The following is a 19,261-nucleotide window of genomic DNA, read 5'->3' as shown; positions in this document are numbered from 1 at the left end:
TCAGTCAGTGGCCATACCGTTCCTCTGTCTAGTCTTTGAGGTTTGTATATGAGGAGTCAATTTGCCTGTCTCCTCCAGTCTCTGTTTTCTTATCTGTAAAATAGGCAGAATATTATTGCTACTTTTTAGGAGGATTCAATGAGTTTATATTTGTGACACCTAAAGAAGTGTTCAGTTGTTAAATAAATGACAAATAAAGTGTCTCATGACCTTTTTGCCACATATACAGCATGTTACTAAATCCTGGTAAGTAATCTGTTAGCATGACTCACAGAGTCTGTTTCCAATGTCCCCTTTTAGTTCAGATCTCCAGCACCACCTTGCTCTCCTCTCTTCTTGAGGATCTCCTTCTTCCAAGTGGTGCACGTGGTAATGTTTGGTTCCTTTGTCTTTTTGACCCACTGGAATGGAGATCCTTACTGGGAGATACCATTTTATTTGTCTTTAAATTTTCAGCTCCTACTGGAATGCCTGCCAAAAAGTAAGTGCACAATAAACATTTTATTATTCGTTGTTATGATAACTAATCAGAAGTCATTTCACAGCTGCTACCAGAATCGCACCTTTGTTGTCTTTGATAGGTGACTATCAGTTTCTGAATCTACAACCCTGTATCCCCAAGTAAAGATTGTGACCTTATGCTTGGGTAGGCATGGAGTTCTTGTTGTCTATAGAGCCTTGCAAATAAGTTTTTATTCTTCTCTAGGGCATACATTATCATGGGCTGCCAAGATAGTTGCTAACTCCAAGATAGAGCTCCATTTGCTGAGATGCAATGAAGGTTGGTAGGAATCTTCCTCATGATGTGCACATAGCCTCTTGATGCAAATAAAACCAAAGTCAGGTTGGCAGTTGTCATCATAAGTGAAGCAAAATAATGTCAACAGGAACCAAGCACCAGCGGCTCCTCAGTGGCTTATAAGAGATCTGAGGTTTGAGGTTTGAAGCCATCTCAGGCAGACAAATCCCAAAGAGTCTTATCTCTAAAAAATGGCAAAAAGCTGGAAGGGAAGCTATGGCTCAAGTGGTAGAGTGCCATTCCTGTGCAGGAAAAAGCCAAGCAAAAACACAAAGCCCTCAATTCAAACTCCAGTACCAGCCCCCAAAATAAACAACCTAACTAAATTTTGTTTTTGAGACAGAATATCAATACAGCCCAGACTGGCCTCAAACTCTATGTAGCAGTTAGTGATAATCAACTTAAAATAAATTTATAGCAAATATCTTCCACTTAAATAATGCAGATAGCCTTAGTGTATTATACCATCCCTATGCCTTCAATACTTCATTCCTGGATCCTCCCATGATTTTTTTTTTATTAGAAGGAATAGTTCAACATTTATTTCAAAGAAATGCTACTGGTTCTAAACTGGACTACCTCTATGGAAAACATTCCTGAGTCATAGAGAAATTTTATAAAGTATTCCAAGAAATGTTCAGTAATAAGGAATTTACTGGAACTGGGAATAAGGTTAGCAAAACTGGTTTGGAAACCACAAACCAAAGTTTCTTTTGACCACTCATTGTCTCTGTCTGAAAAGCTGAGTAAGGTAGCCCTCTTAGGGGTCCATCTCTGCAAGTGAAGAAGACAGACCTGATACCGATCATAATAACAAGTTCTTCAGGCACTTGTGTGCCAGGACCTTCATTAGGAGCTGGTGACTTAACAGCAGTGATTATGGTCATTACCTACTGAATGGATACTGCGTATAGCACACTAGAGTAGGACCTTTTAGTTTGTCTCTACCAGACAATGAACCAGCCACCAAGGGTCCAGGCATGTGTGTTAAGTCATTTCATGATCTGATCACTCCCAAATACTTCAGTTTCTGAACTCTTCCTCCTTCAGTCCCTTTCAGCACTAAGGAGAAAACCTACATTTTAGCAAATTCTAACTTGATTCCCACAGGTAAATTTCCCAAGGTAAAAGAGTATCAACCCTTTAGCAGGAAAAAGGTCAAGCACCTGCGATTTGCAATGGTGTTACTGGAAATGTTTACTTTAGGTTTAAAAGAAAAGTTTTGAAATGAGTAGTGAGTTACTTACAAACCTCAATATTCCAGAGTTTAAGAAGCCAGCATACTGAGAAATTTAATTTAGATTTCCTTACCACGCTCTCTTACGATAAGAGAGCATTCAGTATATAAATGTAATGCACTGGGACTGCCAAATTGCAACACGGGTTGGAGAAAATTTGTCATTTTGAAATGCTAAGGGAATTCTTACTAACAGCTTTCTCATCTTGTAAAACTATTATTTTTCTGAACTATAATATGATTTATAAGCCTCTGCTGAGTTTTGGACATTTGATGGGAATCATCTCAAAGCAAAATGCATTTTCTCAGATTATAACATTCTCTTAGGAGTTGATCAGTTGAGAAAGAAAGAGAAGTATCTTCTTCAGCTAAGTACGCCGAAGTCTTGGTTCCCACTAGCACATCTGAAAAAGAATGTGGTCTTTCTCTTTATTCTAGGCTCAGCTCAACACTCTTGCTCCATGCACTTTCCCTGCCACACCTAATGCTTCAGCTCTCATGTGGGCTCAGTGACCATTCATACTCTTCCCCTCAGGGGTCTTGCAAGTTACAGGTCCCTGTGTCTAACTCCCCATTCGAATAATCACTATCATCTCTAACAGCCATGCTAATCTCATTCTCCTTTCACTCTAAATCCTATTCTTTCTTTTTGAATCCCAATATTACAACAATACAAACCTATAGAAATAAGGAAGTTTATCATCTTGCACATAAGACAGGCAGATGGGAAATTATTCTGCAGGTTGATGAATTCTTTTTTGTTTGTTTTTGTTGTTTTGGGTTGGTCATGGAGGCTTGAAAACTCAGGGCCTAGGCACTTTCTCTGAGCTCTTTTGTTCAAGGGTCTACCACTTTGAGCCACAGATATCTGATTTGCAGATAAGAGCTTATGGACTTTCCGACCCAACCTGGCTTCAAACCATGATCCTCAGATCTCAGCCTCTTTTTTTGCCAGTCCTGGGGCTTGAACTCAGGGCCTGGCACTATCCCTGAGCTTCTTTTGCTCAAGGTTAGCACTCTACCACTTGAGCCACAGTGCCACTTGGGGCTTTTTCTGCATATGTGGTGCTGAGGAATTGCACCTAGAGCTTCATGCTTGCTAGGCAAGCACTCTCCCACTGAGCCACATTCCCAGCCCCACATCTCAGCCTCTTGAGTAGCTAGGATTGCAGGCATGAAGGTGGATAAATGTTATACTCAGAAAATCCCAAGAAGCTGTGCTTCTGATAGAAAAGGAATGAATCAAGAAATGAATGAGTCAAGGAATAAATCAAGACTTACAATGAAAGAACAACATCTTTGTGGTATTAATTAGGTAACTATGGTATGTGTGTGTGTAGACATGAGGGGCAGAAGGATCTGGTAGACACAGACCCAGTACCTGAATGAGGGCAACAAAGGTCTAGACAGGGGCAAAGTTGGGTCCTGGGAGCTATGTGAGAATACAAAATTTGAACCCAAAGGACATGATGAAGAGGGCCAGCTAAATTCTGTCTTTTCATGAAACACTGAAGAGATTATGAATCAGCTTCTGGGGAGACCCACCACAGTCTCCGCTCTCCACAAGTGAGCTTCTCAGGGTGCTGAAATATATCCAAGGAAGATCAGTTGCATAAACACTTTATAACATTTTATAACCTCAGAGTAACTGTACTTTGTATGCATCACTTTTAACCTTCACCTTGGATTAAAGCTAGCATACAGGCAAATCTGGGACTTTGGAAGTAAGTAGATGGGGAACTTCAAAACCTGGGCAAGTTACACATTCTCTTCTATCTCCATCCTCCTGACCTCAAAGATAAGGATGAAATAGCTACCACTGTATCTGAATCCCACTGAAATCAGCATTTTTGTAAGTATCACCAAATATGACCTAAACTGATACAAAGTTATTTATAGTTTTAATTTACCCTCTCAGTATGAATGATCTAACATTTTTCTGCATAGCATGGTTATGTTTAAATATTGAACTATTGAAGGTATATATGTATATATATATATATGTGTGTGTGTGTATATATACATATATATATATATATATATATATATATATATCCATCATTGGACTTTCTACTGTCTGAAAAATTCTGAAATCACTTCGAGACAAAGCATTTTGGATGAGTTTTTGGTGTTGTTGTTAGCCATGGGACCTGGACTCTGGGCCTAGGCACTGTCCCTCAGCTCTTCAGCTCAAGTAGAGTGCTTTACCACTTGCATCACAGTGCCACTTCTGGATTTTTCTGCTTATGTGGTGCTGAGGAATCAAACCCAGGGCCTCATGCATGCAAGGCAAGCACTCTACCATGGAACCACCTTCCCAGCCCCTAGATGAGAAATTTGAGTGAACACACACACACACACACACACAAACACACACACACACACACAAACACACACACACACACACACACAGAAGATAATATAGATAAAGTGCTTAGTACAGATGGCACATAACCAAAGAATCATATTTAGGGGCAATTACTTTTCATAATCCTGCCTTGACATCATAGATGTTGCCATTGGTTCTTCCATTCACAAGAAGAGGAATAAAACTGAGAACATTCACTGCATGTGCTAGCAAAAGCTGACTGTGGGCAAAGGGAAGACAGCCAGGCAAGGGCCTGGTGGAGTGGAAGAGCTATTCAGACAAGGAGGTAAACATCAAAAGTCTGCAACTCAGAGCTTGTCATGAGAGGGTAATAAATGAAGCTAAGAGTGTTTGACAGAAATTACAAAGCACCTTGAATCTCCATGTTTATATTTTCATCCTGAGGACCACTGGTTTTTCAAATGTGTTCAAGAAAAATGAAATTAATATTTCCATGGAACATCTATGCACACTACCCACATAATCATGTTTACACAATGGTCCAAATGCTCTTTTTTGTTGTTGTTTGTTTGTTTTGCCTGTCCTGCAGCTGGAGGCCAGGGCTTGGGTACAGTGCCTGAGCTTTTTTGCTCAAGGCTGTGTTCTACCACTTGAGCCACAGCTCCAATTCTGGCTTTATGGTGGTTAATTCAAGATAAGAGTCTGAGGGATTTTCTTGTCCTGGCTGGTTTTAAACCATGATTCTCAGATCTTAGCCTCCTGAATAGCTAGGATTACTAGCCACTCAGGGCCACCATGAGTCACCGGTGCCCAGCTCAAATGTTCTTTTAAAGAGCAAATGTGATCATCTCAGACCTCAGAATGTGCTCTTCAAAGCTATCCCATTAAACTGTAGTCAAATGCTCTCTACAGGCTATGAGTGATGTGGGTCTTCATCTCACAGTGCTTCTCCATGTCCCTCCCCACCATAATGACTTTATAATGGGTCTTCCTTTTTTCTTCTTCCCACTTGCTTAGTTAGCTCCTGCTCTTCCAGCTCTCTGTCCAGCCATTATTTCCAGGGAGCCTTTCCTGGCTTGGTTATGCGTACTCTATGGATGTCTGCAGTGTAGCATTTAATCACAAATTGAGTCACATTAGTAGTGCTGTGTGTGGTTGCTTGATGCTTTCCCCTACTATAGTTTAAACGTTGAGAATAAGAAGTGTGGGCCCATCTGTCTTTTTCATGACATTCTCCCACCACCTCCCTCAGTGCCACCACTAAATAGGTCCCACAACGATCTGTTGAAAATGTATTCATGAACACAACAGGAAGATGAATGGGGAGGAAGCTATTGTAATTGAAACAAGGATGGAGCCTTTGGTTGAAGGAGAAATGTGGGACCTGGGATACTTACCCCTAGGCCTACCTCTTGCCCTTTCCAAAGGTTCTTCAGACACAGGGTAGGGATTGTCTAAAAAGCAGTGCTTTTCTCACAGTCATTTCTCCCCTCCCCCCCACAGTTGTGGTTACTCTAATAAAAGATGTTATTATTTGCTGTAGGGATGGAGATGACTTATTCTCTTGGCCTGGCGAAACTCTCAGTTAATGGTCAATAGAATGGGTAAACCATCAAAGTAGCTTTGTATAGACAGGAAATATATTTCATTCATTTATTTCAACATCTTATCTCTCTTGAGTGAATAAGGACTTTAAAAGACATCTATAAGGTGGCTGAATTGTATTCATTTGTGCAAGACTGGATGTAGAGTAGATACTTCTTTGGAAAGTCATCTTGGCCTTGACCCAGACCAGTGGAGAAATTGCTGCTGTTTGGTGCAGATCCCTGCAGAGAGCATAGGCCCATCTTGGGCCTGGGATCATCCGACACAGGGCAAATTGTGTGACTCTAGCACTTATTCAGCGTGGTCAGCTATAATGGAGTCAAGGGATGCCTTTATCTGTTAAATAGGGCGTATCGAAGTGAAAATTACCTTTTGATTGAGTAGCGTTGCTGAAGAAAATCAATAGGAATGGCCTGAGATTTATTGGCACTGGCTCAATTTTAAGTGTTGTAGATTTTCAAATTACTGGAACACTGGGTTTCAGGATTCAACCTTTTCAAGGCTGGTTGAAAATAAACAACAGAGTGCGTTAAAGAAGCAGTGTGTTTATGCAATCCTGGCTTAAAGAGAAAATATGTGCTGACCAAAATTAAGTCCTTTCTCAACCCCCAAATATGCTTTTCCAAATTCCGAGAGCCTGTGTTTGACATGTTTGAAAGATATCACAGCTGAAGTTGGCTTTGTTCAGAATGTAGGAGACAGTTTTTGTCTAGACTTTCAGAAAAGATATAGAATGACATTTTCAGAACAAATCAAAATATATTTTTAAATTCCTTTTTTCCCTTCAGGAAGAGGATTTGACATGCTTCTATAATTTGAATTTGGTTGATCTATGAATGGCCTCAATAGTTTAATATGAAGGGGAGAATAAAAATGAACCATTGAGAAAAGGTACTGAAAAATCTGTTAATTCACTTTCTTCTTTTAATAATTTTTGGCAGGATTTGAACTCAGCATTTCATTATTGTTAGGCACAGACTGTACTGCTTGAACCACAATTGCAGTTCTTTTTTTTTTTGCTATGATTACTTTTTGATAAAGGATTTTACCTTTTGCCTGGGCCAGTCTGAACTGTTATTCTTCCATTTATGCCTTATGCTGTAGCTGAGATCACAGACCTGCTCCCCCATGCCCAAATCTTACAAACTTTTTTGCCTGGGCTGCCTGGAACTGTAGTCCTCCTGATTTCCACAGAGCTGGGATGATAGGTGAGAGCCACGAACACCTAGATACATGTTGATTTATTTTCTTTCATTACATTATCAATAACAACTCAATAATTAATTGAGTGGCTTCTAGGCATGTGCTGTGGTCTTAAGGTACACTGTCTGACACCATGCAGCAGATATTATTACCATACCAATTGCTGAAATGAAGCGGAGAGAGTTGAGCTGACTCACCCAGAGCCACACAGTCAGGGACCAAGGAAAAACCATGGGTGACTGGTTCTCTAAACCTATCCTCTTCACCACTGTGTTTATTTATCTCCTTTCCCCATAGGGCCAGCATTGTGCAGAAACGCATTATTTATTTTCAAGATGAGGGCTCTCTGACCAAGAAGCTTTGCGAACAAGGTAAGACTGTGCAGTGGGTTGAGAAGGGCAGATAAATGGAAGAAGGCTCCTTCAGTTTGAGCATCACTGCAGGAATTTGGGCATTCGGGCTTCTAAGTTCCCCTGGGTGCTGCCTCCTCATGTAATTCCGATTTTTAATCTGGCTGTGTGCTGTGGATAATTGGATCCGCCTTAAGCTCTAATTACTCGGCTTGATTCCCTGGGTAGGAGATAATGTACCTTATATTGGTATCGGCTTCTTATTTTTGTGAAACAGTGATTATTCTGAAGAGGTTCCTTGGAATAAGTCACAGGACTTAATTAAGGAATGCACAATTGTGTATCTTTTAAAAGTCTATAATGCTTCTCTGGAAAAATCATTCCCAGGAACTTGTGTGACATCTTGACAATATGGGGGATTTTTTCTTTCTCAAGGAAGACCTGCAGGGGCTGGGGACCTGCCCTTATGATTTTACCACTTTCAGGACCGTGGCTCTTAGGTATGCAAGACCATCAAACCTCCTTTCCTGGGAAAGGCATTCTAGCAAAGTTCATGGAGGCTAAGCAGTCTGGGGAAGTTAGAGCAGGGTCTTGGGTTCAAATCAAGCCTGGGTTTGAGTCTGCTGTTGCCCCTCCTACCCATGGAGAGTATGTATATGTAAAATAGTGTAGCACTCCCCACACATAGTAAATGCTATGGACATTAAGAGGTAGCTATTTCTATCTATATCCAAAAGCTGTTTGTTAATCTACTGTTTTAAAAATAAGACTTTTAATATCTGTGTATAAGTCATCAGATAATGAGAATAAAAAATGCTGTATAATTATACAGCTTAACCATCTCACTTCTGTTCATTATTGCAGAATTTCATTTGTATGAAGCACAGTTAGACTTTTGAGAAAAAATAATCCTTTTCAATTCTAGAAAATTATAAAGTATTAAAAAGTTTGTTAAAGATCTTCTGGGAAAATAATAAAAATGAATGTTTTTGAGTGTTTACTGCATGTCATTTGTAATCTTCACAACTCTATATGGTAAAGATTATTATGTAATTCTTGCTATACCTGAAGTGCCTGAGACATAGTTGAAATAGGTCTCTTAGCATTATATAGCCTGTACTAAAGGGCAGGATTTGGCCCTGGGAGCCAGTGCCCTGAACCACTGTCCTCTGTCAAAGTGGCCAGCTCCCATTTTAGTAACTTGCGTCACTGCTTTTGGCTGAGCAATTGCATTGTCTCCAGAGCTGGAGAAAAACTAAGACCTATATAGAAGTTGTGGAGATAGTGTTGGATGCCCTGTTAAGACCAGAGCAGTAGGCCGGCTTCCCAGTGGATACCACCATGAGATGCTTTAGAAACTTTACTTTCCTGTATTTGACTCACCAAAGGATCACTCAGTCTTTCTTTAAACAGGCAGCATCTCAACTTTTGAGGTCCTTAGTTCCTAAATGACAATCCTATTCCTAGTCTACCTCTATGAAATGCTACGCAGTTACTATGGACTAGAGTGGCGGCTTTCTGAATCAGGCATACCCAGGCCACCTCTTGGTCTTCCCCTTTATGTAGCTAACCATTGCCATTGTGGTGTGGTTCTGTTAGTCTGTCAGCTTTATTTCCAGGATCTGAAGATTCTTAGGAGACACATCACTGACATCCCCAGGTGTGACCAGAATCATTAACTATTAATTTAACATGTTAATGTTAATACTTTTTAAAGTCTTGGTTCTGGTGCTGTGTGAAGGAAGCTTTGTGCTAAGAGGCATGTGTTAAAGTTTGGGATGGTGATAGTGTTAAGGTTCAGTGGGTAGTATACCAACAAAGATGGCATGTCCAATATCTAGTTGCTTGTCCTACAAGAGATCCTATCCAAGCAATTAATATCCCATCAATATGCAAAGACCACTTACCAATGCCAACTTGATGGACAGGAAAATAAAGGCCCTGCAGGTCCTGGGCTGTAGGTTTATCAGTTGATCCCTAGAGACAAAAATTCATAAGAAATCAATTAACTAAGCAGATCATCTTGAGAAACTCTTTGTTGAGTCAAATCAAACCTATCAACGATGGTATAGTGAAATTTGGAGCTATTTTTTCCCAGTTGAAGTCATCAATCCATAAGAGAAGAATTGAGAGATGAAAAGATAAAAAGAAGTAGCAATCATTTTTTAAGGCCACAAAAACATTAAATTACTTACACTTAAGAACAGACAAACACTGGGAAGGGATGTGAAGGGTAAACAAAGGAGGAGGCTACAATGCTTGATAAGAAATGTACGCATTATCCTGCCCATGTAATTGTAACCCCTCTGTACAGTATGTTCACACAAAAAAATAAAATTAAATAAAAAAAAAAGAACAGACAAACAAGGCTGGGCACTGGTGGCTCACACCAGTAATCTTTGCTACTCAGGAGGTTAAGAGCTGATGAGTGCAGTTCAAAGCCAGGAAAGTTTATGAGACTCTGATCTCCAGTTAACTGCCAGAAAACTGGAAGTGGTGCTGTGGCTCAGAATGGTAGAATGCAAGCCTTAAACGAAAAAATCCAGGACAGCAATCACACCTGGTCAAGACTCATGACCAACAACAACAACAAAAAAGACAAACATAATCTATTCAAAAAGGTACCTGTAATAGTCATATGAACCTCCATAGTCTGATCCATGTCACAATCCTGTGACACAGAGGAAGAATAAACAAGAGAAAAGCAAGGAAGACAGAATGTGAACTGAAAAAGAGTTGAGTGGAATAAGAAGAGGAAGAAGATTAAGGAAACCAGAGGAGAATTGACAAGAGCAGCCAACAGATTCAGAATAGAAATGGAGCTCAAGTCTATAATTTTAGCTACTAAGCAGCAGCGATCAGAGAATGGAGATTCAAGGTCAGCCCAGCAGCTGTGACAAGAAAAAGTTCACAAAACTAAACTCCATCTCCACCAATGGCTGGGTGCATAGGTGTGTACCTATCATCAGAGTGATGTGGGGAAATACAAGTAGGATTACAGTCCAGTCTAGTCCAGGCATAAAGTGAGATCCTATCTCAAAACAACAGCCAAACAGGGATTATACCGTGGGGGGGAACTTTATAACTTTGGCAGGGGGGCAGGGAAGAGCGCAGGATGGGGGGGGAGATGGGAAGGGGAAACAAAGGAGGAGGCAACAATGCTTGATAAGAAATGTACTTATTACCTTGCCCATGTAACTGTAACCCCTTTGTACAGTATTTTCACACAAACACACACAAAAAAACAGCCAATGCAAAAAAGAGCATGCAATGTGGTTGAAGTAGTAAAGCATCTGCCTTACAAGTGTGAGGCCCTGAGATCAAATAAAGAACTCCTACCCCCAAAAAAAAGAAAGAACGAAAGAAAGAAAAGGAAGAAAGGAAGGGAGGGAGGGAGGGAGGGAGGGAGGGGCAAAAAGGGAATCTGCAGCCATTATTTAAGTCAGTAGTTAACCGAATTTGACAGCCTAAGTCATAGAAAGTGAGCCATAGAGAGTTAACACTTGTCACCACTGCCCTATGTAAGACTTGCTCATTGTCAACAGGCTTTCCCTCAGTGGGAAGTGGTTTTTATTTTCAAACCTACAGATTTATTTTTTAGAAGCTACTTTCCCTGACAATGCTAGAAGGTTTATTATACGTCCATTTCTTAAATCCTTAGACATACCTTTAACTTTACCACCAAAATTTGAAAGCCCATTGGCTATGGTACAGCTATCCATTGACCTATTTTATTGGTCTTCCAGATTACTGCAGCCTCATTTAACAGAGTCTGGTAGTTAGAGTTGAAACCCCAATTATATCTCTTAGTGCTGAATTCCTTTTGCACAACTAATTTATCTTTTTTGCATTATAAGCTTATACTGGAAATACAAAAGGACAAAATCTTCTAGACTTGCTGGTTTATGCTGCCTTTCGTGAAATTATTCAGTAGGACTTGTTCTGTAATGGTCAAAGCAGTTCACATAGGAATGAGATCCTTGACCCCTGCACGCATGGAAATAGGGAGCCTGTCCCTAGGCACAGAGGATGCTGTGGCCTCTCACAAGTAGTCATTTATATTTTGGGAGGGTGCAGAGGCTCTTTAGAAATCCCAGAGTTTTCAGACACCAGTGGTCCGTGCCTTTAATCCTAGCTAAACAGGAGGTTGAGATCTGAGAATCATGGTTCAAAGTCAACCCGGGCAGAAAAGTTCATGAAACTCTTTATCTTCAATTAACCAGGCAAAGCCAGAAGGGGAAGTATGGCTTAAATGGTAGAGCACCAGCCTTGAAGAAAAAAAAAAAAACTAAGGTAGAGTACCTTAGCCCTGAGTTCAAGCCCCAGTACTGGAACAAAATAAATAAAAATTATTTTTCTTAAATCCCAGAGCTATGCCAAGAGTTATTTTTTTAATGCATCATTGTTTGGAGAAAGCCAAACAGAAATATCTTTAAAAGCAAAAAGTTAAATTATTTACAATAAAAACAGAGAAACATAAATGGTTTATTCTTATTTATGCAAAACTATCCCAAGAGTAGGTTCTTTGTGGAATAATGCATTGCAGAGGTGAAAGGCACGGGCCCTAGACTAAAAAGACCTGGGCTACAATTCTCCCTGCACTGTTCACTAAGCCTATGACCTTGAGCAAGTCACCTAATCTGTCTCAGTTTACCAGTCTATAAAATAAGGATAACTAAAATACTTGCTAGAATGGTTAGGATAAATGATACCCTATACAAAAAAAAGGCTCAGTACACACAAGGATGCAGTGCATTGTAGTTGTTACTATTACAGTGTTCCATCCTTCTGTCCATCCTAGAAACCAGAACTCATGTCTAGCTATTAGTGATTTCAAGCCTAGTGAACCCAGTGAATTTGATAAGACTTGCAAAATGTTCTTTCTGACATGCAAAATGATTTTTTACACTCTTTGCTGCTGCTCTTTGTGCAATACTTAAGAATACATGTACCACTTAACAAAGAAAGAGAAGATTTGTGTTAATACTGCTGGAGACTAAAGAAGCAATTGAAGCAAGTTGCATCTATAGTCTTTGTTTTCATCTTGCAGGAAGCAGAACAGATGAAAAGTGGTAGCAAGGCCCAGTTAGGGATGTGGATTTGAAGATTGGAAATACTGAATTTATTCATGCAATCTCTCTTTCCCCACTTATCAGCTATTCACAGCTAAAGATGGAGGCAGAGGGGGAATCTTAAGTTTTTCCTGGATGCTTGTATACTCAGAAGTAAAACTGAACTTACGAACACGTCTCTGCCCCCTCAGTAAAATCTCTGAAAGTGTGGTAAGAAGTGATGTGACTGTATAAGCATCTGCGTTTAAAAAAAAAAAGGAAAAAATTCAGCACTCAGTTATCTCTCTCTAGTTGCTTTCACTGTCTCCTTCAAAGCTCCCTCTCTGGTCTGGTCTATTGGCCTAGAAACTGTTTCTTGGAGAAAACACATGCTTGAATTCCCTTGAAAATCTGGTAGAGAAATCCTGTTGTGTGATGGACAGGGAAGGAGAATAGAAATCACAGAGAATTACTGAGGAAATTTACCCCTGATTTCCTAAGATTCTGCCCTACCGGTCCATAGAGCCTTTAACAAAAATTTTGATTTTTTTTTCATTTGCAAGATATAGTTTCCATACTTAGAGTTCCAAGCATTAGTAATTCTGAGCCTTGCTAATCAACAAAAACTACATACTACCTTTATTTCTAGAGTTGAGAATAAGGCAAACCAATATGGCACTGCCTTCCTTAACAAGAGTCCTATTTCCTTGCTAACTTGCTGACTTCTTGTTTCAGATCCCACATTTGACGGGGTGACTGACAAACCAATCTTAGACTGCTGTGCCTGTGGAACTGCCAAGTACAGACTCACGTTTTATGGGAACTGGTCCGAGAAGACTCATCCAAAGGATTACCCTCGTGAGTAGAGTAGCCACTTTCTGGGTTAGGGAAAAGCATATGGCTCAAGTTCTGACCATGGGATACACAAGCTGCAATGTGTCAGTTCTGCTCACTATTAGCCATTGATTCAGGAATCTCACGTTCCAAGCAAGTAAATTAATGGAGGCAGGCAGACATAATAGTGGCATGCTTTTAGCTTCTTTGCATAGCACTGTTCTGATGTTTTCTTAGTTTAAGAAAAAAAAAATTCCTGAAGTCATGCTGCTTATCTCCAGGAGGAACATTTGGTAACATTAGCCCTAAAACAGCTCTCTCGTGTTATAAAACACGACTTTTGTGCTGGAAGTAATTGGCCAAGAGAGTTGGTCTTGTCTCCATTGATCATAGATAATTACTCAGCATCCAACCGCCTCCTGGCCCCTTCCCTCTGCCCACTGCCCACCGCTGCTGCTGCCCAGCAGACATCGGTAATCAATCAGTCCACCTTTTCCTTATAGTGGCAGATATTGCTTTGCAAGCCCTTCATGATACTGGCTGTAGGTAGCCAATGCTAATCTATTGAAGTTGTCAGAAGGCTTCCAAGTGCTATATGGGTTAGGTCCTGAAAGCGGAACTGCCCCCAATGATCGCCCCAACAAATGCCTGACATGTGCCAGGTCCTGTGCGAAGCTCTAGAGATTTAAATAGTGAACAACAACAACAAAGATGGAGTTCAGGTTCTTGTGTAACTTGGGGATTAGCGGAACACTAACACTAATGAGTCATATACACACGCCAATGAAAATATAGTTACAAAGCATCTTTTTCTATGCTATATTAATTTAATCCTCAAAGTAACCTATCATAGAGAGGCTATGATTTACTAAGAATCAAATGGACCCCCCTTCAGTAGAAGAAGGGGGCTTCCATCTCCTTGACCTGCTTTTATTTGGAGTTGCTTTTAACTCTGGACTGACCATTCTCTGGCTGTGGGTGGCGGGAAGTCTGTGTGTGCCTCTGAGCGTATCATGATGTTCACCATTTCGTTCTGTGTCTTTCATTCTGGGAGTTACCACAGCTGAGAAAGAACCATAGGAATGAGAGGAACAGATGTGGGATGGAGTCCAGGCCCCAAAGGAAAGGAGAAAAAGAGCACATGGTTAGGGCTTGAGAGAACCCAGGCCACACCAGAACCTCTCTAGTCTACAGACAGCCCACCCTGGAGGGGACACCAACATTTCTTGGCAGATCAAGAGCCCTATTGTTTCCATTTACCCACATAAAATCAAGGGCTGGGATCTCAGAAACCTCTTGCTAGTTCATTCCTCTGACTTTGGATTTCAGCCTGATCTGCCTCAGCTGCTGTGGGAGACCTTTGTGAACACACTTGGACTCACTGCCTGGGGAGACAGAAAAAAAAAACCACTTGGAACAAAAATGCTGGAAAAAAATCTGTAGCTCTCCCATCCACTAGCCCACAGAACATAAAATGTTAGAAGCTATTACTCATCTTTTGCAATCCTCGGCAGCTTTTACCCTTTTTCTACCCTGCCACTGTCATTTCCTGTAATTGGGATATGGAGAAGGGTACAAAACCATTGTTTCTGGGCCTCTGAGGCAAATCAAGTGCAAAGCTATAAAGAATTCCTGTGGAGTTGTTGGGAGTTTAATAAGTATAGCAGACATGTGTTCCAGATTTTCTAGGATTGTTTCATTGTTAGATATTGTTTCATTGTCAGATCATGCCTTAATTTTTGGTTGGAAAAATGGGATCTCTATGTACAGAACAACATTTATCACATCATACTGTAATTATGTTTTCAGAAGTCTTTGTTTGCTACCAGGCAGAGAAATCCTCCAAGACAAAAAGTCATAACATTTCCATCTTTGATTCTCAGTGCCTGAAAGGGACTGGTACCTTCTTAAGTACTGGGTACTAAGCTCTGAGTGGTGCTTACTATGACAAGGGAAGGTGTGTAGCTTACACTCGGTAACCAATACTGAACAAGGCCTTGCTTGTAGCCTGGAGCTGCTTGGAGGGAACAGGGTGAGTTTAACACTCAAGGGACTACAGCCATTGGGAAGGGCAAAAGGAATTGTAGTTGGGACCTGCCTGAAATTTGGTGTCCTCAGCAGGTTCTGCCAACCCTATGTAACAGGTGAATTTCCCCTTGGTACTGCCAAGATGATTCTGCTTTGATAACCCTTGTGAAGCTCAGAAAAGCCTCCTGACCACAGTGCACATTCATTTGAAGTCCCCCTGTCCCTTATTGATTACTATCCAAAGTACTACTTTCCTTGCAAGGACATTAAGATGCTGGCTCTCAAGACTTTAAGTCTCAAGATCACTTTCACATGCTTAAAATTCATTATGAACATCAATGCACAGTAGTGTACATGTACATGGACTATATCTATTAATATTTACCACATCAAAAGCAAAAGCTGAGAAAGTTTTAAATATTTATTTGGCTTGAACTCAGGGTTTTGCACTCGCTCAGCTTGCTTTCTCCTTGCTGGCTCTCCACCACTTGAGCTACACTCTCATTCTAACATATTGCTGGTTAATTAGAGATAGTAACTCAGACTTTGCTCTCTGCGCTGGTTTTGAACCACTGTCCTCAGAATGCCATGTTTTATGAAAATCACTATGTTGTCTGAAACAAAAGATATGTAGTGAAGAGTGGCATTGTTTTTTTTTTATTTTTGTTAATCCCTTTCTTGCCTGGCTTAATAGAAGACACCTGGATTCTTGCTCACCTTTGTTTCTCTGTTCAGCCTATTGTGGTATATTTTAATTGAAGTGTCTGTCTCACAGGGGTATGTAACTGGAAAGGGGAACTATTTTGAGAATTTTATCCAGATATTGACAGATAATTTTCCCAAACCATATAAACTGTACAAGTAGTAGCCTATAATGTTAATATGAAGTTTTATCAATGGACATGTACTCTGTTACACTAAAATGTACTCCTTACCTTCCACTTTGGGTGGATCTTTTTATAAATGCATGAATGTATAAAACATACACTAGTTATTTGAAAAATGTTGATTTACTGAGCCAGGCAGATCATCCAAATACTGAAACACTTTATTAAACCTATTAAAATCCCATCTATTTATATGATTACAAAGCCCATCAGAAAAGTGTTGGACAACCAGAAAGCTATCAAGTTTATTGCAGTGGATACAGGTCTTCTAAGCTTCTGATTTTTTGCTTAAAAGCTTGAGTTTGATCATTGGCAATAAATACTGACAGTTTTCTGACAGTACTGTTTTCCTTCAAGTGACAGGCTCACTTCATTTTTGAGAAAATGTCTGCCAAATTCCCAAGTCTAAATAACCATAATTTGCCTGTCATTGGTTCTTTCAAGTAAATATGATGTTTTATGACTATAAAAAAGTGTCTAGTCCTAGCTTGCCCCACGCAGAATCACATAAGTGTTTTCTTTTTAGAGCAGAGTACTTCAGTATATAACTGAAGTGCATTTGTTATTTCATGATTAGTTACTCAGAATAATCAGATATATATACTCAAAGGAAGCGACTTAATAAAATTAATCATTTGATTATTACATCAAGGACATTTGTACGTGAAACTGACTTTTTGTGGTCTTCTGTGAGCATATGGCCATGAAAAAGGCATTCACTATGAATATAGTTCAGGGTCCCTCCCTTGACCTGTGTCAATGCCAGCATTAATGTCACACTGTGAAAAGCAAATGATGTCTTAAGATTATTGCAAAAAAAAAATGTTTTCACCTCTCGGCCACTCTGAAAGGCTTGCAGGGTTCCAAGGAATCTAGATCACACTTGGGAGAACCTCAAGGATGAGCTAGAGAGCAGCCTAAGGCTCACAGCTTTCAGTCCACTTTGAGTAACTTTCCTTTAAGAATTCACACTGAGCACTACCTGGAGAATTTAGCGAGCACTTGTGTGTTTAGCCATCAGAGTGAGACACATCTATGGTTGGCTTCTCAATAGTACATAATGGCTTGTTCCAAATGCTATTTCTGGGTTTCCCTCCATTGGAACACTGTGCACCTCTGGGAGGCAGGAGAAGGCCTAGGTAGCTTCTGGTATTCCGCCTCTGATATAGTGCCATAAATCTCCACTGTCCATCTTTCAAAACACCCCTAATCAAGTAGCTCTAGAAATCCCTTTTAAATATGACCCATATATGTTTTGCTTCCCAATTTTATGAATGAGGGGAAAAAAACCCAAAGGACAAAGAAATTATGGGTCAGATCGCATAGCCAGCAAGTATCCAGATGAAAAAAACAAAGCTTAGATCCTGATTCCCTTTTGCCTTCCTTTGGAGGTTGTCACAAAGCAGTCAGTCTTTAAATAAACAGCTCTGCACCAAACATCTTCTAATGAGGCCCTGCTGTACTAACTCAGCTAGTACCATCTCTGTGCCATCTGATCTGTCATGCAACAATGTATGAGATCATCTCTGCAGATACTCTAGCTGAGATTACAGACAGAGAAGTTGTGGGTTCACTGTGTCTGATCAGACCTACTGAATTCTGAAGCAGTAGAAACTACCAGCACCATGATGTCCATTACCGTCACTGCCAGTCTGAAGCTCCCAGTGGCGGGGACCTTGAGAGCAGCTGCTTCTCATGAACAAGCTAACCAGGCATATAAGGATGTCCTGAGGGCTGGAGACAGGCCCAGTCTTTGCCACAGGATTGGGAGTTTCCTACCAGATACTAGGTCTCTTTAATCTCCAGGTCTCAATACAGCTTTTGGGTTTTTGACAAATGCTTCCTGCCTGCTTCCTGCAGGCCCCCTCCCATCTACCTGGATCGTGGGAGCCACTGAATTTCCTCCACTGCAGCAAAGCATCTCTTTCAATACTATTTAACAAATTTAACAAATACTCTTTAACATATTGATGGGTGATGTTTTCCCCAGAAACATTGTTTTCATTTGACAACACATTATCTAAACTGTTAATTTGGCCATTGAGAAATACATGATACCCAATAAGAGTTAATTTTATAATAAAATTCTACCTTCTCTATTGGCTTACTTCTGAAAAGAAAATATGTCTAACTCCACAAAAAGTACCTTTTTAACACTTGAAAACTATTTCATTTTTACATATATTTTTTATAGTTCCTATATTACATCCAAATAGATTATGGATTGTTTGATGTGATTGTTTTTTTTTCATACTTATAATTAATGGCATTAGCTTACTCAAACAACTGATACAACTATTCTTTTACTATTTAGGTAATGTCAGATCTTTTGGTACATTAGAGAGTACTGTGATTATTTTTTAAGCACTGTGATTATTTAAAGTCTTCATACTTCCCCCTTTCTTGAAATAATTTCCCAAGAGTAAGATGAGACTCCAAGGTTATAGATTTTTTGGACTCCTGAGATCACTTCCAGATTCTTCTCTAAAAGCATTTGTATTGAATCACCACATTACCAATAATAAATATTTCTCCCAGCTTCCTCAACACTCAATTTCAGCTTTTTCTTCCAATTTGGCCAATTTAATGGCTATAAACAATATTATGTTAAATTGTCATTGGTTTAATTACACACTTGGGTCTGTTTTAAATGTTTATTGTCTTTTGCCTTTCAAATCACTAGGATATTGGCACAGATCAGGTCTGATTTTACTTATTATCTTTCCAGAGCTTTCTTTGCACATTGTCTAGCACATTGAAAGTTTTGAATAAATTGAATGATGAATAGATACAAGAAACAGTTACAAAGTGAGTGAAGAATAGAGTAGAAGGAGATAGGCAATGAAAAGATACTGAAGAGGTAGGTCAAGGAGGGATGGGATGGTAGGTAGCTTGCATGGAGATCAGTCCTGTGGGGAAATGGATTAGGAAGACAGTG

General features: G+C 40.0%; 1 protein-coding gene across 1 annotated transcript in view; it reads left to right on the top strand.

Annotated features, from left to right (window-relative positions):
• Positions 1 to 19,261, top strand: part of LOC138834095 (spondin-1) — a 270,957-nt gene that overhangs the window by 106,499 nt on the left and 145,197 nt on the right. Inside the window, exons 4-5 of the mRNA XM_070032849.1 lie at positions 7,471 to 7,544; positions 13,310 to 13,432. Of these exons, the coding sequence (XP_069888950.1) occupies positions 7,471 to 7,544; positions 13,310 to 13,432 (197 nt within the window). The remainder of the gene's footprint in view (positions 1 to 7,470; positions 7,545 to 13,309; positions 13,433 to 19,261) is intronic.

Source organism: Dipodomys merriami, unplaced genomic scaffold, assembly GCF_024711535.1.
Source record: "Dipodomys merriami isolate MVZ:Mamm:240054 unplaced genomic scaffold, mDipMer1.0.p SCAF_21, whole genome shotgun sequence".
Classification (NCBI taxonomy): Eukaryota; Metazoa; Chordata; class Mammalia; order Rodentia; family Heteromyidae; genus Dipodomys; species Dipodomys merriami.
The sequence above is the reverse complement of the archived record's forward strand: the minus strand, read 5'-3'. Positions and strand labels throughout refer to the sequence as shown.